Source organism: Lotus japonicus, chromosome 4 (genome assembly GCF_012489685.1).
Source record: "Lotus japonicus ecotype B-129 chromosome 4, LjGifu_v1.2".
Taxonomy (NCBI): Eukaryota; Viridiplantae; Streptophyta; class Magnoliopsida; order Fabales; family Fabaceae; genus Lotus; species Lotus japonicus.
In genome coordinates this window covers 30,963,889-30,988,690 of record NC_080044.1, presented here as the reverse complement: position 1 = coordinate 30,988,690, position 24,802 = coordinate 30,963,889, and the positions used below count along the sequence as shown (strand labels likewise).

Genomic DNA, 24,802 nt, shown 5'->3' with positions numbered 1-24,802 from the left:
TGATTAGCCAAACAACGTCTCCGACCTCACTCGACACGTCGCCACGTGTTCTAACTAACTTATTTGTCTCTAAAAAGAATACCCTAAGGTAAAAGTCGATTCTGCGACAAAATACAATTAATCATAAAATGAGTGCAAACACTCACGATAACTCTTCGAGTCATCAACGCTCTCACGAAGTCTCACGCTTCAGTGGAGTCTTATACAATCACGAAGTCTCACGCTTCAGTGAAGTTTTATGCTTTCACAAGGTCTCACGCCTCAGTGAATTTACACACTTGCACGAAGTCTCACGCTTCAATGAAGTTTCATGCTGTTCACGAGGTCTCACGCCTCAGTGAAGATCCATGCTTTTCACGAGGTCTCACGCCTCAGTGAAGATTCACGCTTTCACAAGGTCTCACGCCTCAGTGAAGCTTCTCGGCGCATCCCTTGGATGGCTAAACAAACTGCTCAAAGAGCGAAGGAGTATCAACAATACTCAGAAACCTACAATTCTCCCATAACTTGGATTCGACGACAATTCTCCTTCTCCAAAACTAATATTCAATCCTAAGCTTGCATCCGAGATTGTTATCATTATTTAAAGGTTTAGAGGTTGTTTAATATCTTATGAATTTTCCTTGTAAAAATAGTTTCCTTTTAGTCTTATCGTATTTCCTATGAGTCTTCAAAGATCCCATAATCCCAAGTAATTCCCAGAGAATGTCTCGATCCACTAAATCAATAACAAGGCCCGAACTCCGTTCGTCCCGTCAAACTTTCTCAAAATCTCAAAATAAAATCGGCATGACTTGCCCGTTATCCTCACTCTCTTCAGTACCACAGATATATGTGTAATGGCATAGTTAAATCAGCACAGTCAACAAACATGTCACATATATCAACACATCCTAGAATAACCACGTAGCACTTAGCATATAAAGCAGATATCACACATCCTAGATTAACCATTTAGCACATAGCATGTAATTCAAACTCAAAACAGTTAGTAGATGAATAATCATCATTGTCAGCCGAAGCCTCAGAAAGCGTTTTCCCAGTCAAACACAAATAAGTGCATAAACAGTAAATCAAGTCGAATATGTCGACACCTAAAGCATTAGCTAATAGTTCAGTGAGAAGCCCTCACCTATAGATTCTTCAGGGTTCTCTTCTAACACTCCTTCACAATCAGCTCCTTGTTCTTCGGAAAATTCCTCAAAAGAACCTTTAGAGTAAAACCACAGAATTCCATCAAAATCTATCAGAAACTCAGCAATCAATACTCACTAAGGTTACACGAAGTAGCATATACTCCGAGGTACGATAATCTAGCGCGAAAGGACAAGTTTTCGAAAAAGAAATTTTCTCCCTCCTCCTAGGGTGCTCACGGCCACACATGGTAATTGTGTGTGTCGATTTTTCTTCGATCAAACTTGGTTCCTAGGTTATTATTAGCCGTAACTAAGGTGAATCTAAACTCGGAAAAATTATCGGATCGAAAACTGTCGCAGGGGTATTTTGGTCATTATTTTCAGCTCAGAATTTCAAAATCAGAGTTTCGATAAACAAATTAGATGGGGTTGATACTAACGACGATTATGACGACTAATCTTACTGACGCTAAGCTCAGTCGAGGGTTTTAAGCCCAAAGGTTGGAACTTTAGCCAAAAATGGGTATTATGAGCAGAATTGAAACTCGGCGGCAATTCGGCGAGAATCAGCAAAAATGTAATCCGCTAAACATGCTCAGGGGCACGCAGGGAATAAGTTTAGATAGAAAGATGAAGTTATTTGGATATTTTTGCAAAAAGCTCAAAACTTAGAGCACAGAAAAGCATAGAGCCAACCTCAAAGCTCGGTTGCGATGGACGAAAAGGGGTAAGCCCATCACAACTCAGAATACCTACATCATAAGCGAATGATATTGGATCTCCATCAACCACCCTAGGAGCCAAAGGCTCGCCCGCCGCATGATTAGCTGAAGTGCCACCCAAAACAGTTGTGGAAAAAACAACAGATTGGCTTAACATGTAATCATTAAACCAGGGCCACAAATTCCTCCTTGATCCAAGGGGTGCAATTAAAGATAATTTGAAATTCAAATCCCCCAATTCAAAAGAAATCCAGCTGTCTCTTACTTCAAGCCTTGAAGATATCAAAACATTAAAATCTAATAAAAGGTCATGAATAAGCAGACGTGGAGAAAAAAAAAATCCCTTCCCTCCCTTTGAGATGCGCCGCTTCCACTAGCTCCAATCGTGTCCCTACAGCTCCCCCAAGCCAGCGTCTTCAGCCTCCTAAGACACCTCTGCACCACCGCCGGCCCAGGAAACCACCTCCGGAAACAGAACGACATCGCTTGCACACGTCACCCTGTCATTCTCACACCTACCTGCGAGGGCCAACTCAGGGAAGAGGTAATCATCTGAAATCCGTTGCGGGCACGGACAACAGCCACCGACCCCAACGAGCATAGCCTCGTAATCCAACGACAGATCCTCTTCATGGCTCTCTTCAGAGACGCCCAACACCACTTCCCTCCAAGAGCGACGCTGCTGATACGGACCTCTCGGAGAGAACTTCCGCCCCTGAGCATGAGAGCCCTTCGCCTGCGGAAGAGGGATCTCTAGAATAGAGCTTAAACGACGAGACCTACCCTTCATCTTACCAGCGGAAATCTCAGGTTTTACTGATAAATAAGCGCCTCCCAATCGAACTCCATCCAAAAGTTCCATAGCTTTAACAGTGTCCACCATATTTGCGTATCGAACAAAGCCGAAGCGAAATTTTCTCCCGCTTCTCCTCGTGCGTTGAAGGAACACATTCGTCAGCCTCCCATGTTGCATGAACAAATCCTTCACCTGAGAATAGCCCACTGAATCTGCAATCCCATCAATGAATAAGGGGTAGCACGGACGTGAAGAGAGCATATCCACCCCAGCCGCCCTTGCAGAGCCGCCATCCTGCTCCCCATCTTCTTCGTCATCCTCTTCAGCAACAGAAACTCCACCACCGGAAATAGCAACACCCTTTTTGGAAGCTAAGGAAACCCTAGCAGAGCCAAAAAAACTGTTTCATAAGGCAGCAAATATCAGTAGAAATTCATAAAAGTTATAAAACAGAAAAGAGTGAAAAAATATTGTGGTAATAAGGTGAACCAGATTATATTGTTATTGTTGTTTGATGTGTGTGTATGTATTGAAGGTTTTTTTTTTGAAATGGTATGTATTGAAGTTAGGAGGAAGTAATTAAGAGTTTACTGGGTTAAAAGATTATAGAAATTAATCAAGAAAGCTATGTGCTAATTATTTTAGGAGAAATTATAAATTTGGACTAATTAAACTATCTCCTAATTAATTTAGAACCTCTAAGAATTAGATAATTGCATGAAAGACCTCAACAATATTCCAATTATACCTCAGTTCCCTTAAGAATCCTCAAATTCCATTTCAAGGACCCTTGGGCAAGGATAAAGTCACCCATGGGTGACAAAGCCATGATTACAAACAGTCTACTCAAAAATCTGACGCAAAACTGATTGAGGAAATCTCTCTAGATGAGAAAACTTCCTTCGCGGAAAAGATCCCTAGAGGCGAAAAGATTAAGATTACGCAGACGGAAACTCCGTAAGGAGCTCCGAACACGAGATCCTTTAGCCCTGTGGTTCACTTAAGTCCCTGCGAAGGTTAAGTGAAACTTTATCGAGTTTCTGAAAAACAAACCATATCGACATTACAGACAAAAGTTCCAGGATCAAACACACATTCACACAAAAATACCCTAAGGGTCTTATTTTTATGTTGATTCAGAATCAGGCTTAAACAGTATGCTAGTAGTGGGAAAAACACTTTTCGAATACTTCAAACCTTAGTCGGGTGTGAATACGACTTGGACTAGTGTTCAAAATGACTATGGTCCCATAATTATACATATATAAAATATTCTATATTTTTTCACTTGTCAGTTTTATCATTCACTTGTCAAAGTTCCCCTCACGCCAGCACAGATTCTACGCGTAAGTCGGAATTCAATTAATAATTTAATTTTAAAAATATGGGTCTTACAAACATCACTATTTAAAAATACACAACATCATTTTAAGGCAAGTTTTAACATGGAATCATTCTCTTTTTCCTCAGCCACAATGTTTCAATTATCAAGGTAAATTTTTTTTTTTCTTTCAAAAACTAATTATTACTTAAGTTTCAAATAAGTAAATCTACGGTGAAAAACACTTCAAAAGTTATGACTAACCCTAGTCTTATAATTTTTTTGCAAGACTTAAACTTTAAAGAAACTAATTAGAGATTTAGCATGCTCATCAACCCAACAATAACTTTATTAAAGTAACTTAGAGGGTAGTATCTAATGTTAAATACATACTCATATGAGTATCTATTGTCATTACATATTTAATTCTAACATGGCAAAGATGAGTATGTGAGAATAGATACTCTACACTAGACTTGAAAAGTGAGCTTGTATTTATTACAAGCACTTATAATTAATATAATTATATTATATATATATATATATATATATATATATTCAACGGTAAAAAAATTAATATTGCATGATAACAAGAGTTTAACTATTATGAATTCGATTTTCAATATTTCATTTTTATCAATTATTTCATTTTTTATTATTTAAAATTTAAGTTGCAAATATAATTAATTAAAATTGAGATAAATAATAAAATATATCAATGTGATGTTGATGGTGGGATCCACTATTAAAACTTTTCTGAGTTGTTGGGGTGGAGTAAAAAGTTAGTAAATTGGTGTAGATGATGTGACATTATGGAGAATTATAAAAAATGAAGTATAGATATTTTAGTGAGTATGATAGATGTAGATGCTCCTAGTATAAAATTCAAGCTCAAGAATTTTTCTAAAAATCATATCACATCATTTTTAAAAGCTGATTTCACTTTCCATAAATCCATTGACAAAAGCACTTTGAATAACTCTACACACAAAATTTTATGAAGCGTGAGAGCTTTTCCAAATAAAAACCATCAATGTACTCTCCAATAACATTCATGAAGAGATTTACGCAAAACTCCAACTCAAATTTTTTCTAAATATCACAACTCTCCTTTTTTTTTTTTGAAAACTGAAGTGAGCTTCCAATAATAGGGTTAAAAGCCATGGGAACAACCTCTCCCATGTGAGGGTACAACTCTCTTTTTTTAAAATAAATTCAATGATTCAAAAGAACCTTACCATGGCATCAACATTAATGAAGGAACTATGGAAGAAAATCAACATAAAAATTTATCCAACATCAAAAGACAAACTTTTTGCCAACAAAATACATGACCATGAGGCCCTTGACCATGGCTTCAAATCCAGTGAAGACTAAATAGGTTTTTAAGAAAGTAACACTTAAAGAATCAACGTTTTTCAAAATAATTACTATCACAAGAAATCTATAGGGATTTTTTTTACCTCTTTTGTGAAGGAGAAGAGAGCAAAAGATGAAGTGATAGTGGTGTTTGGGGGTGATTATGGGGCAGCTTGAAGGAGAAGTTGAAGAAGATGAAGAACTTTAACATTTTTCTCTCACTTTCTCTTCTTTTTTCTTTCTAAATTTCATGGAGGAAATTTTAAAATGAGCAAGTGAGTGAGAGAGAGGGCTCACGACTGGTCCTAAAGAGAGTACATGAGGAGACCCAACTCATTCGCTTCCCACACACACATCTTAATCAACTAAGTTAATCCTTAATTAGCAGACTGACAACTTAAAATTATAAGTTAGCATAACATGATCATATTCTTCCAAACACATCATACTTATATTTCACTTAAATAATAAGAACCAATCATAACATACATCTAAACAATCCAAACAAAAAAGAGCGGTGTGATTACCTTTAAGACTCACGATATTGACCAGGTTGGTGCTATGATCTATGATGGAAAAGTTGATGTATGGATTCTCATCATTTATTACTTTTTCCCTTTTTTTAGATTTATGGTTCTGGAAAGTGATATCATTTTCTCTTCCTATTTTCAAATTTTTTTGATGGCCCAAAGATAGGTCAAGGTTGATGGGAATATCTAGAAGAAGGAGCATGAGATGCTATCATTGAAAGGTTTGGACTTTACATGACATTTAGTATTTAGTTTTTAGATTCATGTCATGCCTTAAAAGTAGTAATCTCCTTAGCACATGTGAGAGAGAATTTGATTTGAGTTTCTGGCCATTTATATTTGATTGATTGTTTGGTCCTTTATATGCATCTTCTATAAACAGTCTGCAAAGTGTTTAGTTTGTAATTATGGGTGCTAAGGTAACATATGTCCTACTATATGACGAGTGTCTAATTCAGATTGTAGGCTTAGACTTAATGTAGAACACGGATGTTGTTATTTGGTAGAACATAGATGAAATACCAACCATATTGTTGTGTTTTTGGATGATTTTATGATATTTTTCTTGCATTCTTACAAAGTTTTCTTCAACACATTGAATGCACTATTTCCCTATGAACAATAATTTTAAATTTAAAAAAAATTAACGTTCAATTTTTTTTAATTCAAACAAAAAAATAAAGTTAATTTTTCATCCAACAATTTTGTATTGAATCTAAAGGAAAAATTTATGTTTGTTTTTCTCTTCTGTTCTGAGTTTTTATTTTATTTTTAGAGTATTAATTAATTTTTATTGAATTTTCATATTTTTATTTAATTCAGGATTTTATAAATTTTTATTTTTGATTTGTGAGGGTTTGGTAGTTTTTATCTATCCTTAATTAGCACATTTTTAAATTTTAGATTTGATTAGGATTTAGTTTGTTTATTTCTTTATTTTATGTGTGGGTCTTTTATTTTATTTTGGATTTATTTTTAGAGTATTAATAAATTTTTATCGTATTTTTATTTAATTTTCGGATTTTTATTTAATTCAGGATTTGATGAGTTTTTATTGTGATTTGCTAGATTTTGGTAGTTTTAATCTATCTTTAATTAGTTCCTTTTTAAATTTTAGATTTGATTAGGATTTAGGTTGTTTATTTCTTGATTTTATCTTGGGTCTTTTATTTTATTTTGAGAGTATTAATTTTTTATGGTGTCTTTATTGAATTTTCAGATTTTTATTTAACTTATGATTTTATAAGTTTTTATTGTGATTTGCTAGATTTTGATAGTTTTTATCTATCTTTAATTAGTACCTTTTTAAATTTTAGATTTGATTAGGATTGAGGTTGTTTATTTCTTGATTTTTTCTTAATTTGTCTTATTTTTATTTAATGTTAATCCAGGAAAAAGGGAGCTGATCTGGTGCTGAGGGTCCACAGAGCTACCATGGACACACAGAGATTTGATGGTTGCTAGGTGAATTTGGCAGAGTTTCTCATTAGCTGCGGATTGCGATTATTTCTACATTGTTTCCACTTATCACCTAAGAGAAATGTGTTACTTAAATTTTTAAACTCATGTAAGGATGTAACAGAAGGGGAAATTAATCAGGGACTACTAGGTTAGTTAGATGTTATTATAGTAGTTACTTAGTACTAGGATGAGATGAACTATAAATAGAGGGAAATTTTATGAGTTTTTATTGTGATTTGCTAGATTTTGGTAGTTTTTATTTATCTTTAATTAGTACTTTTTTAAATTTTTTATTTGATTAGAATTTAGATTGTTTATTTCTTGATTTTATCTTAATTAAAAAAATATTTTCTAAAATTCGACCTGGAAATACTGAGATGCACACTCCTTTAATTCATATTTTAATTTCATTCAATAAATATATCATACACTCATGAATTAAAAATAAACATGAAATATCAACGTTTTTTTGACTAGAAATTACGTAAAATCAAAGTAAAAACTAGCAAAAATCACTAAAAAAAAATCAGCCACCATGTAACATTATATTTAATGTAAATGAAAATTTTAAATTCCTCATCTCTTGATTGTAGAGCAGTGCTATTTTAGGTGATAAACTAGGTAATTTATTATTTTTTGTTTATAAAAAATTTCATGTGTTATTCCATTAGAAAGTTTCTCTTTTGTTGACACGTGTCATTCCATATTTCAAAAGATTTGCTCTAATTATCTAAGATTTACCTAGATTACTCATTACTAAATTTATTTTCAAAATAAATTTTGAAACCGTTTTCATTATCTCTTCAAATTAGGAAAATTCTCTAGCCTAATTTACGGCATATTTACCGGAATCCCCTGATTTCTCCTTTTATTTTTTTCATGATCTACAATATAAAAATAAAATATGTAGTGCTGAGATTATAAAATATCAAAATTTTAAAATATTTTTCCTAATTAACTAAGATACTGCATCAACCATCTCATCTCTTATATGTACCTGCAACTCGACTTAAAATTCAAAAAGCAAACATATAACTATCATATCTTATTTCTAACAAACTCAATCTCCTAATATCATAAATTAATTAATTCCATTATAATTTTAATAACCAATAAAAGAAAGCAATAACCGACTCAAAATATATTAAAATACACACTCAACCAAGATACATGGACAATTGAACATGTACACGAAGCATGAGTTTTCCAGAAACATGGACTCAAATACAACTAGATTCTTAAACAAATATGACTAACAGTGTATTATAGCCATTATTGGAGAAGGATTTTGATGTTGGATGCAAACAGATTGGATATGAATGTTGTTTGTGGTGATTTAGGCATTTGATGTTGGATACATTCTTCAACTATATTCTTTGGATTGGAGGATGCATCTTGCTTGCTCCCAGCAAGGTCCTAAAAGGTGTGTGTGGATTCTTTGTTTCAGCACGATTAGAAGAGGGATAGATGATTGGAGGATTTTTAAAGGCTCTAACAACTATGTTTGTACCTAAGGTATGTTATTTCAAACCGATTTTTTGCACTTTTTTTTTTATGGGATGGCGAGAAATAATGATCATCCAAGTTTATTTTGGTTTTATTTTTTAAATTCTATCTCTCACGATCAATAACTGTTAGTTAATTTAATTTTAACAAGTGACTATGCTACCTTTGTCAGTGTGATAGTTGTACCATTGTTGATTATGCATCTGATTTCTTATACAAAGGTATGTTCTTTTCATATAAAACCTTCTATTGTTGTATTTGGAGTACTATTTTTGTGTAATTGAAGGAGTGATCGCATTCAGAAATTATGCACCTTTTGAAGAAATTTTCTTTTCCACTCTTAAGATGGGAAAACAATTTGATGTTTAGTATTTTGGTCAAGTTTCTGGAACTCTATTCCCTGATTAACCATTTTTTCAATGGAGGTTTAGGAATTAGATTTCCCGTTTAAGAAATAAGTTATTAGAAGCAACTTGAGAGGTAATTCTTGAATGTTAAAATTAAAACCATACATGCTCGCAATTGATGTCAAGTTTGTGTTCCGTCCTGATTCAAGTCTACTCCTTTTTCCAAGTATGCTTACATTGCTTTTCTCCTTCTCTAAGAAGGTGGTTTAGGGCAGCAAATATTCATTTTTACTGCTTTTATGTCAGTTGTGTGTCACTTTGAGGCTAACCTTCTAATCAAGCATTTTACTTTGAGGCTAACCTAGCTTTTAGCCACTGTTTATGCCCTTTATTAACTTTTAGAAGAATCAGTCAAATTTATGTTTAAGATAAAATCAAATCACCGAATCATGTATTTGATCCCAATATAATATATAGATGATTTGAACTGATTGATTATTTCTATTGTCTTATCACTTAGGAGCAAAGCTCCAATTGTGGAAGTGAGGCTCAAGAATTTGACTATTAAGGTTGATTCTTATGTTGTTAGCAGAGCTTTGCCAAATATACCAAGCTCTGCATTGAACATTGTAGTAATACTTCTTGGTACTTGTGGGATAAGTACTGCTATGAGAACAAAACTTTACTAAGGTTGATCCTTTGTTTCTCATATAGAAGCGCTTTTACGCGGTCAAAAAAGCATCTCATGCCGTAGCACTTCAAGGGGATCAAAGAAGTAGGTGAAATGTGAATTTTTAGATGGTATGATGTCATATCCAATTAGTACTTATGGAATATATTTGATGATTCACTAATGAAGTGTCGAATATTAATGAGTGAGTTTTAGAGCTTGGAGTCATCCAATACTATTAGAGGGAAGAGGTGGAAGAAGAAGAATAGTTAAAAGTTGAACCGTTCATATTAGGTAAAAAAAAGTTAAGAGTAATTATATTTATATATGTATATAACTATAATAATTTGATAGTAAGAATAGCATGAGGAATAAAAAATATTAATACATATGTATTATAAATTTATTAGTGCTAACATATTTGAGTTACGAGATCTCACGGGAAGGAACATTTTACATGAAAAATGAAAATTTGTACGAGTGAAAAAAAAACATTTTTATATAACTTAAGTGTACTTTTAATAATGTAAACAATAATTATATATTTATGTATTGTTACATATCTAAAACACAAAAGCAATATCTTTTATGTAACACGGGTATACATCTTCGCAAACAAAATTCAGTTATACCTCATATATGCAAAACTTTATAAAACACTAGAATTGAGTGTCTGAATTTATGCTATTTAAATATCTACATCTTTATTATGATTATTCTTACCTTCTTAGTATCTTAAATTTTTTATAATTTAAAATATCGATCGATTTATTAAATACAATAGATAAATTCCCCGTGCAACACACGGGTAAAAAACACTAGTATCATATATACCATTACATGTTCTTCAAGAACAGTAAAATATAACAACTTTTGTCATGTTAGATGAAATATTTACTTCTGGAAATATTTCAAGAACAATACGTAAAATGGATCTATTACTCATGATACCATTTACCAAAAGTAAAAAAAAAAATCTATAAATAAACATTTAATAGATATAATTTATAAAAGTAAAAAAAATACTAGTACACTATGAAGTGAGCATTTAAAATATTAGATCAAATCCTTTAAAGATGAAAGGAAAAAAAAAACGGACGTAGTAAATGATATTGAATGTCATTAATGTAAAATAAATAACAATTATATCAACATATAAATAAAGAGATTAATTTTTATGCACTGACGGTGTAAAAAGTTTTACACCATCATTCAATCACAACCTTCTATTTTCTATTTTAGATATTATTAAATTCAAAATTAATTGTGAGAAAACAAATTTGAGGGATGTGATTGAATGATGGTGTAAAACTTATTTACACCGTCGGTGCATAGAAATTAATCTCTACAAACAAATTGTATTAAAACTAATAACTTTAAAATTAAAATTGCTCATCACAAACGTTAAAAAAATTGGTGAGTCAATGGCTTTCATTATAATAATTGAAACATAATTGGAGAGTTAAAGACAATTAATTATTTCCATCAAAAGATTATGCTGCTGTTGAAAAACTAGTTTTTATTGCTCCACTATTTTTTTTTCTTCATCAAACAACTTTAACTAGTGTTTTTTTTCCCGTGCATTGCACGGGAATATGTCTATTGTATTTGATATATCAATTAATCATGAATGTGATTATGCGTGTTTGTTTAAATCTTAGATAATTATGGCAAATCTTTTCAAATTCGGTCTCAAGATCTGTTTTGGAATTAGGAAACACGTGTCAACAACAGATAAGTTATCTAATTCTTTTCTAATATATATTAATATATAGAGGAGAAGATAACTGATGCAGTATCTTAGATAATTAGGAAAAATCTTTTAAATAGATTATAATCTCAGCATTATATTTTTTTTTACTGTGGACCATGAGAAAGAATAAAAGGAGAAATCACGGGATTCCTGTAAATATGTAGTAAATTAAGCTTGAGACTTTTCATAATTTAAAGAGATAATAAAAACAGTTTCAAGATTTGTTTTGGAAATAAATTTAGTAAGGAGTAATCTAGGTAAATCTTAAATAATTAGGGCAAATCTTTTAAAATTCGGTTTCAAGATAAAATAACACAACATAAGAGAATCTATCAAATGAAATGACACGTGTAATTTTTTTTATGAGGATTAACCTGAGAATTACACGTGAGATTTTTTTTAGAGTATTAATTAATTTAAGATAAAAATAAACAACATAAATCCTAATTAATTTACACTCTAAAAATAACTCTAAAATAAAATAAAATATTTTCTGAAATTAACATTGAATTGAATAAATAATAAGATAAATTAAGATAAAATCAAGAAATAAACAACCTAAATCCTAATCAAATCTAAAATTTAAAAAGGTAATAAATAAAGATAGATAAAAGCTACAAAAATCTAGCAAATCACAATAAAAACTCATAAAATCCTGAATTAATTAAAAATCCGAAAATTCAATAAAAATACCATAAAAATTAATTAATACTCTAAAAATAAATAATAAGATAAATTAAGATAAAATCATGAAATAAACAACATAAATCCTAATCAAATCTAAAATTTAAAAATGTACTAAATAAATATAGAAGAAAACTATCAAAATCTAGCAAATCACAATAAAAACTCATAAAATCCTGAATTAATTAAAAATCCGAAAATTCAATAAAATACCATAAAATTTAATTAAAACTCTAAAAATAAATCAAAAATAAATTATGATAAAATCAAGAAATAAACAACCTAAATCCTAAATCCTAATCAAATCTAAAATTTAAAAATGTATTTTTTTATGAGAATTACCTGAGAATGATACGTGGATTTTTTTTTATGAGAATGACACGTCACTAAGAATTAACGTGAGAATGACACGTCACTAAATCAGTCTGATAGAAATTCTTCTTTTCTAATATATATTGATATTGATTCCTGACGTTACATCTATTGGAATTTAATGACTAACTAGGAGACTTGCTTAATATTTGCAAAAGACATGGTGCAGCCAGCGTAGCTCCACGGGATCAAAAAACCATCATCCTCTCATTTAAAAGATATAATAATTACTAGAATCATTTCAAAAGCATAATAATATGCAAACTGTGATTGACGAAATGCATAGCAAGCAACCCATATATCCAGAAAATAGAATTGGGTTTGATGTTCGATGAAATGTTTGATGACAAGCCATATTTTATTGCTCGGACATGGTTACAAAATACAAGAGCATCTGATCTCACTATTAGAGACTTCATTGGTATTGCAATCCAAAGCACTGGTTATTGCTTTTGAAAATGCCTGTATTTGATTTTTTTTCCTTCTCAAACCCCCTAAAAAAGCCAAGCACGTCCAAAAAAAAATTTGGGCATCAACCAATTCTGAGTAAAGAAAAAATCAAGGCTTATTAGCACTTTTGGTCCCCCAGGTTTGAAAAATGTGCAAACAGGATCTCGGAGGTTTAGAAATAGCATTTTATGACCTCCACGTTAGTCTCCGTTAATAGTTTTGGTCCCTCGTCAATTTTCCATCAAAAAACTAACGGTTTCAGCTGTGGAATTTTCAAAAAAAAAATTAAATGGATAAAATTAATTAAAAAATTAAAATCCTTTAATAATTAATGAAATTGTTTAACAAATTAAACATTATCTTCTTCATTCCAGATTAGAAAAAAAATAACGAAAAAAACTCCATCTTCTTCTCCATTCTCTCTCCCTTACTGTTCTCAATTTCTCTCTGATCTAACCCCATCAAAACCCTAACCCCAAGAGAAAAAGAAAGAGATCAATTGAGAGAGTCCTCCGCGGTTAACCCCTTTTCCATGAGCACCTCCACCCACGCCGCCACCTCCACCTCTGATTTGGCCTTCTCGATTCCCACTACGCAGATCAAGCCGTCGGAACCCACAACATCACCATCTTCGCCCCAAAAACCAAGCTCTCGAACGTGACCCTGAGTTCAAGTGCTTCCTCCTCCACGAAATCTGGTCGAGCCTCCAGATCTCCAGTACTCGTGTGTGGTTTGTGTTAATTGAATTGGTTCTTCTTCTTCTTCCCTTGCAAGTGGTACGATTACAGTGGCAATTTGGGTTGGTTGAGAGAGAAGATAAGGAATGATCGCAATTAAGATCTGGGTTCTTCTGTCTTTAATCTTTGATTTTCTCTCTTTGCCCTTGATCTCAATCCTGTGTTGCTGTGTCAGAATGCTTGGCTGATGTCCTGTGTTGCTGGATCCTTTCGTCGCTTCCGGTTTTCCTTCCCCTGTTCCTCTTTGCTGTAGCCTGCTGCTTTTGAGTATCCTTGGTGGTTTGCTTGGATGTTTTCCTTATTGAGTGCTAGTCTGTATAAATTGTGAGATGTTGAAGATCTGAGTTTTTTATCTGGGTTTATTTTGAAATTCTAGTGAAGATGAAGATTAAGAAATCGGGGGTTAGATGAAGAAATCTGGGTTGGTTTTGTTTTTTACTATAAATGTATGAAGATGAAGATGTAAAGATGAATGATAAAGATGAAAAAAATATGAATTGCAGAGTTTATTTTTTAATTAATAATTTTATTTTATTTTAATTGTTAATTGTATATGTGGAATTTTATTCTCTCGACTAATTTGATGCCAGCTCAATTAAAAACTTCCACCTCAGCAAAAAAACGTTACTTTTTGGACGGAATTTTGTTGGGGGACCAAAATTGTTAACGGAGACTAACGTCGGGGTCGCGAAATGCTATTTATAAACCTCGGGGACCCCGTTTGCACATTTTTCAAACCTGGGGGACCAAAAGTGCTAATAAAAATCAATCCTTTCAATCTTTCTTTTTTGGAATGATGCTATATGTTTATTTGTGCTTGAATCTTCTGGATTCATACCTTGAATATATCATATTATGGATCTTCTGGAACCATATGTGTATTATATTATGAATCTTCAGGATTCATTGTTTGAATATTTGCACTACGATTCTTCTGGAACCACAAGTATATATTGTACTACAATTCTTCTGGAATTGTAGTTTATAATAACAATCAAAAGTAAAAGAGCAAGACTAAAATAAAAATAGAAATTCCAAAGCAGTATTTGGACTCCATTGCACCGTACCTAATTTGAGCGTCGTGCTGATAATGTGTTATAAATTGATAAAAGAGGAAGAGAGGAAGAAAAGAAGTGATAGGAGAAGAGAGAAAGACGAGATAAGTTATAGTGTGAAATTGGAGGTGTGTTGCTTGATGCAACCACCCTTCTATATATATAGCATTATGTTAAGATAAAAACACATGGGCCAAGCCCACATACTTTCTAACATAGCCCATATACCCAAATACACATGATCATCCAAATTATTCATAACAGAGAATAATAAAAGCTTCTCCACATACCTTAAAAAAAAGCTTCGCTACATGATACATCCCAATCCCATGACCCAAAAAAAATGCATGGAGTGATAAAAGAAATTATGATTTGAGCGACTATTCACTTCCATTTTAATTTTTTATTTTATCTTTTCATGCAACAAGACAATCGATTGATGTCAGGTACTCATGTAAGCATGTGATTCTCAATCAGGCCTCGTATTTTTTCTTTGAAACAAGGGAATTCAGATCAGATTTGCCATTTTTATCTTTTTCTTTTCTCAAGATTTACCCAATATTATTTTATGTACATCCAAATGAATTCTTATTTATCAATGACTGCTGGTAACGGTGTTATAAAATTTAGTTTAAACCTCATGTAAAATCCAATTTTTAAGTTTATATTTTGATTGATAGTTTGAAACGACCTAGAATGAAATGAAATATAATGAAATAAAATAAAATTAATGGAGGTGGATAAAAATTTATTTCCATTATTTAGATATTTTATGATGGAGTGGAAGACTGAGCGGAATGAATTGCAATTTTTTCCTATATTATAATTACTTTTAAAACACTAATTAAATATATAGTAGCGGTAGTGGTAAACAAATAATTTTACAATTTTAGGTAGTATGAGTGCGTCCATTCCATCCAAATTCGGGGATGAATTTTAAGATTGATCATAATTAATGGAAGAGAACAATACCCCACTTCATCCTACTTCATTCCATCAATCCAAACACTCCAAGGGTCGCATCTTTGACCTTCACCAATTGCGAGGGCAGCTTAAGCCCCCGTTTGAAAAAAAAAAATCTCATAAGCAAGGTTTTGATTGAAAAATTTCAACTTTTGTTGATGGAAAAAACTCCAGCTTTGAGAGAGTTGGTCCATTAAAATGTAAATATTTTCGGCTCGAACAATATTCTAGGATAATATATAGAAAAAAAAACAATTTGTCATTATTATTAGGCTTAATACATCAGAAGGCCCCTGTAATTGTAAAGGGAATCAAATCCAGGGCCTAGAAAATTTTTGCATCAAATTGGGTCCCTAGAATTTTTTTTTTAATTCAATTAAGGCCAAAGTGTGTCTGATGCTGAAGTGGCTTCAATTTTAGCCTACTCAGCAATTCCACGTGGCATTTTGATTTTTTTTAAATTGAAAAATTCTAATACTTAATTTTTTTAATTCCAAGTCATAAATTAAAAACAAAGACTTAATAAAAACTTAATGCAAAACCTAAACTAATCACTAATAATCCCTAATTTAATCTAAAAACCTAATTAACCTATTCAGCCCCAAATTGAGCCCTAAATCTGAATATTAGAAAGAACACAACGATAGTGAAGGAGAGAAGCGAAGGTGGATGATGGTGCTTTAGGGATTTCAAGCAAGGTGGCCTTGGTGAAGAAGAGGAGGGGCGATGGAGAGGTTTTGACTGTGGGAGGTGATGGAGGAGAAGGTGTGGTGGGGGGATTTAGGGGTTTTGACCAGGAAGCCATGGTGAAGAAGAAGAGGCGGCGACGGCGGCGGAGGGGAAGTTATGGAGGAGAGGGTATGGGTGGTGGCCGCCGGTGGGGAATGAAGAAGGAGAAGAAGCTAGAGAAAGAAAGAAAGAAAAAGAGAGAGATGGGTGTGTGGAATCTGAGTGTTTTCTGCCCTTGTTCTCGCACACACTGTTGCTGCTCCTTATTCTTCCCCATTTTCAAAGAATCTGGTCTCAAATCATCATCACAGGGTTGGAACTCGCCGGAGAAGACGATAATGGCAGCGCCGGCGGTGGCTCGTGAGTGGATTGGTAGCCAGGAGAGGTTGTGTGTCATGTGGTGCTGGGGGTGGGGATGGGGTTTCGGTTGCAGGTGGAGTTGGGGGTTGGGTGGAGTTTTGGTTTGGCCGTTTGGGGGTGGGGGTTGGAGGTTGAGGTTGAGGTTTGGGGATGGTATTGGAGGTGGATGTTGAGGTTGCAGGTGGGGTGGATGTTGCTGGGTTTAGAAGATGAAGGTGTTGGGTGTTGAAGATGAGAAGGATGAAGATGATGGTGTTGAAGATTAGATTTTTAAATTAGGTTTATTAGATTATTAGGTTGTTTAGTTTAGGAATATTAGATTAGATTTTTATTAAGTTTTTTAAATTTTTTTTCTGATTATTTTGTTGACTTGGAATTAAAAATTATTATTTTAATATTTTTTAGTTAAAAAAAATTATAAAAGCCAGATGTCACTGATGACTAGGACAAAATTGAGATTTGGCCTTAATTGAATTAAAAAAAATTTCTTATGGACCCAATTTGATGCGAAAATTTTACAGGTCCTGGAACTGATTCCCTTTACAATTTCAAGGGCCTTCTGATGTATTAAGCCTTATTATTATTTTGAAATATTTTGTGCTTTTTCCATATATTAATGATTGTATACATATCCTGTCTTTGTCTAGATTGGCCCTTGGAATGTTTCATTCGCAATAATACTTCACAGTCACAGCTAGTCCTATGGTCCAAGATTAAGGATGAACTTGTATCTCAAAAGTCACCAAAACTAGCTGATAAAGTTGCACACTTTCAAAAGTTGAATTGGTTTATTTGTTTCTTGTGGTTGGAAGAATGAAGGCAGATAGGATAGAAGAGAGCAGCGAGCGGTTGTTAGGTAGAAAAAGCAGCAACGGCAGCACTGGTGGGAGCAGTGAGTCTAGGTGGGTCGATGGCAGTGAAGTGGACTGGGATGATGTTCCTTCATGGTCTAAGAACCATGGAAATGATAGTAGACAAGGGTTTGGGTCAATCAGAAGGAGGCTTGTCAAGAAGCCCAATAGAGTTGACTCATTTGATGTGGAAGCCATGGAAATTGCTGGAACTCATGGTCAACACTCCCCGGTAAATATTTGTTCTGTTTTAAGTTACAGTGCTCTGTTAGAATAATGCTTGAATTGTTCTAGATCTTGTTTAGTATTTTTTTTTCTTTAATGTCTTATGAAATATTCATAATCTGTGTTCTGCATTATGTTTTCATTGAAATAGTTCTAAGAGTATATACGAATTTGTCCTAGGTGACGCCTATTTGTTCTATGTTCATTGTTTATTTCGCTAAGCTAAGGAAGTATTCTGCCTACCGTGATTTTGCCTCGCCTTCCATGTATCCAAACATGCACTTAGTTGTTGACTATAAAGGGTGGGGACTGAAACCTTGAAGTTTAAAATTACCAATTTGAATTTTGTCAGATTCTTTGAATGGTGAAGGTTTTGTAGGTCATGGGATGGGATAATAGATTCGAATTGATATGCTAGAAACCTGAAGCTTTCCCTTTAGGAGTTTAACTGAGAGTCTAAAAATAAAAGAACCACATAAGCAAAAGTTAGAGAAATAGAGGAGAGCAAAGTTAAAGATACAAGCTTTAGGAACCTAAATCTCAGATACTGGGGGATATTAGTGAACACTTAACTGTTGCAACTGCCGTAGTGGCTATATGATGCGTGTACAGCATTGCAAAGTAAAAATTAGTGAAATTATTGAAATCAATTCGATGGTGTATGGGTGCAACAGCTTTGAGCATATATGAATTTGGTTTTCTTCTCATCCAGTCTCTTTTAATTAATGAAATTTTCTTGCATGTGAAAGCAGTTTATGAGTCCCTTCCGTACATACCAAAGATCATTTATTGCAGGTTATCTAGTGCTTTTTTGAGTAGCTAAGCTCTAATAAGGGCTCTTTAGTCCGAATTCAAACAAACTCTACGATTAATATTTGTAAGATGGCACAGCCAATTCTTCGTACACTAAGAAGAAATAACTTTGAGATTCATTGAGCAGAATTTCTCATGCTCACTTCACCACTTTTAATATTCACTCAACAAAATTATCTTCCAATTCACCACTTGCATATACAGCCACCTCTCTCTTCTGAATCTTTTATGTTTATGTGAATCAGGATCTTTCACTTTGGCCCACACTTGCATTAGCATTTAAGACTCTTGGTGTGGTATATGGTGACATGGGAACAAGTCCTCTATATGTTTTTGCTGATGTCTTCGGCAAGGTTCCGATTGGGTCAGATGTGGATGTCTTGGGGGCGTTATCATTAGTAATGTACACAATAGCCATTGTTCCACTAGCCAAATATGTTTTCATAGTCCTCAAAGCAAATGATAATGGAGAAGGTAAGAAATTCACCTTCCGACTCAGAATTATGTACTTTTGTTCGTTTCAGACATATTGTAAATCCCAGTTTCCATAAATTAATTGTAGGAGGAACATTTGCACTATACTCGCTGATTTGCAGGTATGCAAATGTTAATCTTCTTCCAAATCGTCAACAAGCTGATGAATATATCTCTAGTTTCAAGCTCAAGCTGCCTACTCCAGAACTGGGAAGGGCCTTAAAAATAAAAGAGACTTTGGAAAGCTCATCAACTTTGAAAAACCTGTTGTTAGTGTTGGTTCTTCTGGGAACTTCCATGATTATCGGAGATGGTATTTTAACCCCAGCAATATCAGGTACATAAGCAAGAAACATTTTGACGAGAAATTCTTCTGTAAGGTTTTGAATTGTATCATATGACCGATGCTGGCATGAAGTTTTACCTTCAGAGCCTTTGAGGCTAAACTTGTCATTCTAATTGTCGCCCTCTTAGTAACTCCCTGAGTTAATATACTACATAATGTCCACTAGTATCGATCATGTTGTTTTCTAGAATTGCCTGTCTATTGATATCTAATCCAAAGTTTTGATTTAAATCTTCTATTTTTTAATTGGACTGCTATCCTAATGGCATCCAATGTACCAAAACAAGAGAACTTATTTGATTATGTAAATTTAGCATTTTATTTCACATCCCTCCCCCTCCCCCAATATTGAAGGTTAGATTGCTCCTTTAGAAGATGCTAGAATCTCTATAATGAGGTGATGGTCAAATTCTGGCACTAAAATCTCCATCTATTAATGAGGAGAAAACTAACTACGCTTATTCTCCTCTTTGTGGGTATGCCGCTGTGGGTTCTTATAGTTATTAGCTTAGTATAGGGACTAGACTTTGTTGAACTGCTTGAATTGGTTATTTACATCCACTATCCCTTTCAGAATACCATCGCTTATTCTTCTTGGATTTTTATTATTTGTTTATAATTTTCATGTCTTTGTAACACTGATGTTAAGAAACATTTGCTTGAGTATAACCATGGTTCTTCTTTGTTGCAGTGATGTCTGCCATAAGTGGTTTGCAGGATCAAATAAAAGGATTTGGTACAGGTATATTTTCCTTCTCTCCAAGAATTTTTCATTTTTATTTTCTGGATGAGGAAAAGAAATTGTACATATATTGTAAAAGAGAAGATGAGAAAACTCAAAACTAGGGAGGGGGTTTGTGATGCAAGTCGAAGTTTCACAAATGGGAAATGCTGAAAAACTTCTTTAACAAATTAGCTTTAGATGGGAATTCTCTTAGTGGCTGCTCTAGGAAGATAAAAATTTATGATCAAACTGTACAAATATCTAAAAGATGAACCTGTAGCTGTATGATAAAAGTTGGTTCAACTACCCTGCATAATTAATTGCCAATAAAAATTACAAGATCTGAGTCGTTTTTGCAAGTTTATGAAGTGAATGTCGTTGAGGTCAAAATCTCAACAAGATCTCTCTGGTCTCAACCAACTAGCTTGTTATGCTCTGACCTACGTAGGTCAAATATGGTTATCCTATAAAATACCAGCTAACATCTTTCTTCTTATTTCTTTTTGAGAAAGAGAAGTTTATAGGTAACCATTCCTTAGTCAGTTAGTTAGTAGGTTAGTGAGTTAGTTTATGAAGTTAGAAAAGGAGTGAGAAAGGAGACGTTATAAATAACTAAGAGTAGAGGGACTTCATCCTGTGATCAATGTTGTAATTGGGAATTCAGGGAGAGCCTGAGTCTCTCAAATACTCAGTAAATTCTATGTTTCCTTCAATGGACCCAGTCTTTCTTTTTCTGTAGTGTCATATCCTATCAGAAGTCAATTTTTGTTTCTCTGTTAATCTGGCATTTTAAATATTTGATTTGAACTATCAACTAGATGTATTTACATGTTCTGAGGATTGTTGACATTTAATTTTCTTATGGAACTATGGATATGAGCAAATAAGTGTTTTTCACATAAACCTTAAAGTTGAAATTCCTGTTCTTACTTGCAGGTGAAGTGGTTTCTGTGTCTATTGTAGTTTTGGTGGCTTTGTTCAGCATACAGCGGTTTGGTACCAGTAAAGTGGGATTCATGTTTGCCCCTGTCCTTGCTATATGGTTCTTCTCTCTGGGTTCTATTGGAATATATAATATACTTAAATATGATATTACTGTTCTGAGAGCATTCAATCCTGCTTATATCTACTATTTCTTCAAGAAAAATGGCAAAAGTGCATGGTCAGCTCTCGGTGGTTGTGTTCTGTGCATTACAGGTAAATCATTTTCTCGAGGTTTGTTACTATTTCTTTGAACATGACCTTTATTTCTTCGCTCGTCTCATTTGTGTGTTAGCGATACTGACCAAATTACATGATCCGGAGACTATCACAAATTTACATAATCTGGATGTTATCTCAATCATTTGGAATATAAACCAACAAGATATTTGTCTAGTTGTTGGCAAGCTAGAACCCTGTAAGATTGAAGAAACAAGTTCGAATTCTGGGAATATAAGTGATGCATTTTTGTCTATCATAATGAGAAATGAGTAACGTGCAGAAACAACCCATTAGGACATTGAATCAGAAAATTGTATGACTTTCTTGTATATTCCTCTGCAGGTGCAGAAGCAATGTTTGCAGATCTGGGACATTTTTCTGTACCAGCAATACAGGTTTGTGCACCCTCAAACTGTTTCCTTTTGATGAGTGCTTCATTAAATTCACATCCCTAAGTCTTCTATATTTGTTTGAACTCATTTCTTTAAAATATACAGATTGCCTTCACTTGTGTGGTATTTCCCTGCCTCCTCCTTGCTTATATGGGTCAAGGTGCTTTTTTGATGAAGAACCCCAGTGCTTATTCAAGTGTATTCTACAAATCTGTTCCAGGTTATTTTTTCTGACATTATGAGTGTTTGTGTTCATAGTTCATACATGTCTCAGTCCTTAAAACTATAATTAAGAGATATTTGTTACAAAGGAATAATCGTGTTGACTTGCTATATGTGATTTGTATCCAACAGAATCTCTCTTCTGGCCAATGTTTGTTATAGCCACACTTGCTGCTATGATTGCCAGCCAAGCAATGATATCTGCTACATTTTCATGCGTTAAGCAATCTATGGCTTTGGGATGCTTCCCCCGGCTCAAGATAATTCACACCTCAAGAAAATTCATGGGTCAAATATACATTCCTGTAATTAATTGGTTTTTGATGATCATGTGCATAGTTGTCGTTTCCATCTTCCAAAGTACTACTGATATTGCAAATGCATATGGTAAGTGTCTCCCATCTCAATTTTGTAGGAGTATTATTTTTGCTGTTTTTTCAATTTGGTTCTAGGGTGACAACTAATGTATTCATATCATTGTTGGAGTATTATTTTTGCTGTTTTTTCAATTTGGTTCTAGGGTGACAACTAATGTATTCATATCATTCTTTCAGGTATTGCTGAAGTTGGTGTCATGATGGTTAGCACCACATTGGTTACACTAGTAATGCTGTTAATTTGGCAGACCAACTTGTTTTTGGCATTCTGTTTCCCTCTTCTGTTTGGCTCAGTGGAGCTCATCTACATGTCATCTGTCCTATCAAAAATCGCTGAGGGTGGCTGGCTTCCACTCGCCTTTGCTACGTTTTTCCTCTCCGTGATGTACACGTGGAACTACGGGAGTGTATTGAAGTACCGGAGCGAAGTTAGAGGGAAGGTTTCATTGGACTCAATGCTTGATCTTGGCTCCAATCTCGGAACAGTAAGAGTGCCAGGAATAGGATTGCTGTATAATGAGCTTGTCCAGGGAATTCCCTCCATATTTGTGCAGTTCCTGCTGGGCCTTCCAGCTCTCCACTCTATTATAGTTTTTGTCTGCATTAAATACATTCCGGTCCCCGTGGTTCCTCAAGAGGAAAGGTTTCTGTTTCGCAGAGTTTGCCCGAAAGATTACCATATGTTCCGGTGTGTTGCGAGGTACGGTTATAAAGATGTCAGGAAGGAAGATCACCATGCGTTTGAGCAACTTCTTATTGAAAGTCTCAAGAAATTCTTGAGAAGGGAGGCTCTAGAAACTGCCTTGGAGTTGGAGGCTAGCTTAACCGACGATTTGGACAGTGTCTCGGTGAATACAAGGGATTCTGATATTCCTGCTGGTAATGGGGCAGAGGAGCTTAGGATTCCACTGATGCAAGGTCAGAATTTGGAAGAAACGGGAGCTTCTACGTCTCAGGAAGCTGCATCAGCATTACCATCTAGTTACATGTCATCAGATGAAGATCCTAGTCTTGAGTATGAGCTTTCCGCACTTAGGGAAGCAATGGAATCAGGATTCACCTATTTGCTTGGACATGGCGATGTGAGGGCGAAGAAGAACTCTATTTTCTTTAAGAAATTGGTGATAAATTATTACTATGGATTTCTCAGAAAGAACTGCAGAGGAGGCACTGCAAACATGAGAGTACCTCACACCAATATCATTCAAGTGGGGATGACATATATGGTTTGACTTAGCCATTCGTTCTTTATGATAATTGTGCAATGCAGCCTCAGCCTTGAACACCCTTTGTGACTGGAATTTTACTTTCTAAAGTGGTTAGTGAAATTTTTGTAGCATCTCAATGTGAAGGGGTAGTCTTAGCGCAATAGTAAAAAGTTGTTGCCATGTGACATAGGTCACAGATTAAGTCTTGAAACAACCTCTTGTGTAAAAAATAAGGTAAGACTGGGCACATGAGACTCGTTCATGAACCAATGCGTCCGGGAGCTTTGTGCCCTGAGCTGTCCTTTTATATGCTGGCTCACTGATGGAGCCAACATGGTTCGTGTATGAAATTTGTTAGAATGTGTAATTGTTTCATTTTTCAACCCCATAACACAGTAAAATTTCATGCAAGATGTGGTCATGAGGAATTTCAAATTTTAATTATTTTGGGAACATGGGGTGATTTCAAGGATATTGGTGTTCTTGTGCATTCATGTTTTACGACCAACCTCTGTTGTTCTGATGGACCAAAATATGCTTTAACGTTTCCATGGCTCGAAGCCTGGAAGCATACCCCTTCTTGTTCACATTATTAAATGTTTAGGTTATTTATTTTAACTAGTATGACCCGTGGGCACGGGAGAATTAAAAATTATATGTAAGTTTCAAACTTTTTATAAATAAATTGTTAATTTTTTTAATCCAAAAAAATTGTTAATTTTATTATGTAATTGTAGTGGATATTTTATGCATTTTTGCACATTTGTGTTTATTTTATTTTGGTTGCCGTGAATAATCCTAGTATGGTAGTATAAATCTTAAAAATTAAGTTTTTTATTCCAAAAAGATTGAATACTGGCGTAGTTGATGTTGCAAAACATGGTGTTTTAAGGTCAATTTATTGGGGGTGTCATTTTAAGTTGCTGCAGATTTTTCAGAAGTGCTGGATTTTAAGGGCGCTATGCTCCGCACTACAGCTTCGTCTTATTTGGTCGTGCCTTTCACATGTAGTGTGT

At 34.0% G+C, this 24,802-nt stretch overlaps 1 protein-coding gene across 1 annotated transcript; it reads left to right on the top strand.

The window, feature by feature from the left end:
- The first annotated feature begins 17,608 nt into the window (after positions 1-17,608).
- Positions 17,609-24,239, top strand: LOC130711126 (putative potassium transporter 12). Its single transcript, XM_057560618.1, has 9 exons — positions 17,609-18,034; positions 19,086-19,314; positions 19,403-19,651; positions 20,352-20,402; positions 21,321-21,581; positions 21,930-21,982; positions 22,085-22,199; positions 22,334-22,588; positions 22,756-24,239. The coding sequence occupies exons 1-9, from the start codon at positions 17,765-17,767 to the stop codon at positions 23,808-23,810; spliced, it is 2,538 nt and encodes an 845-aa protein (XP_057416601.1). The 5' UTR covers positions 17,609-17,764; the 3' UTR covers positions 23,811-24,239.
- The last annotated feature ends 563 nt before the right edge of the window (positions 24,240-24,802 follow it).

Coding starts and splice junctions, on each gene's coding strand:
- LOC130711126 (XM_057560618.1), top strand. CDS start 17,765: ATGAAGGCAGATAGGATAGAAGAGAGCAGCGAGCGGTTGTTAGGTAGA. Junction 19,652..20,351: donor TTTAACCCCAGCAATATCAG/GTACATAAGCAA, acceptor TCTTTGTTGCAG/TGATGTCTGCCATAAGTGGT. Junction 21,983..22,084: donor TTTCTGTACCAGCAATACAG/GTTTGTGCACCC, acceptor TAAAATATACAG/ATTGCCTTCACTTGTGTGGT.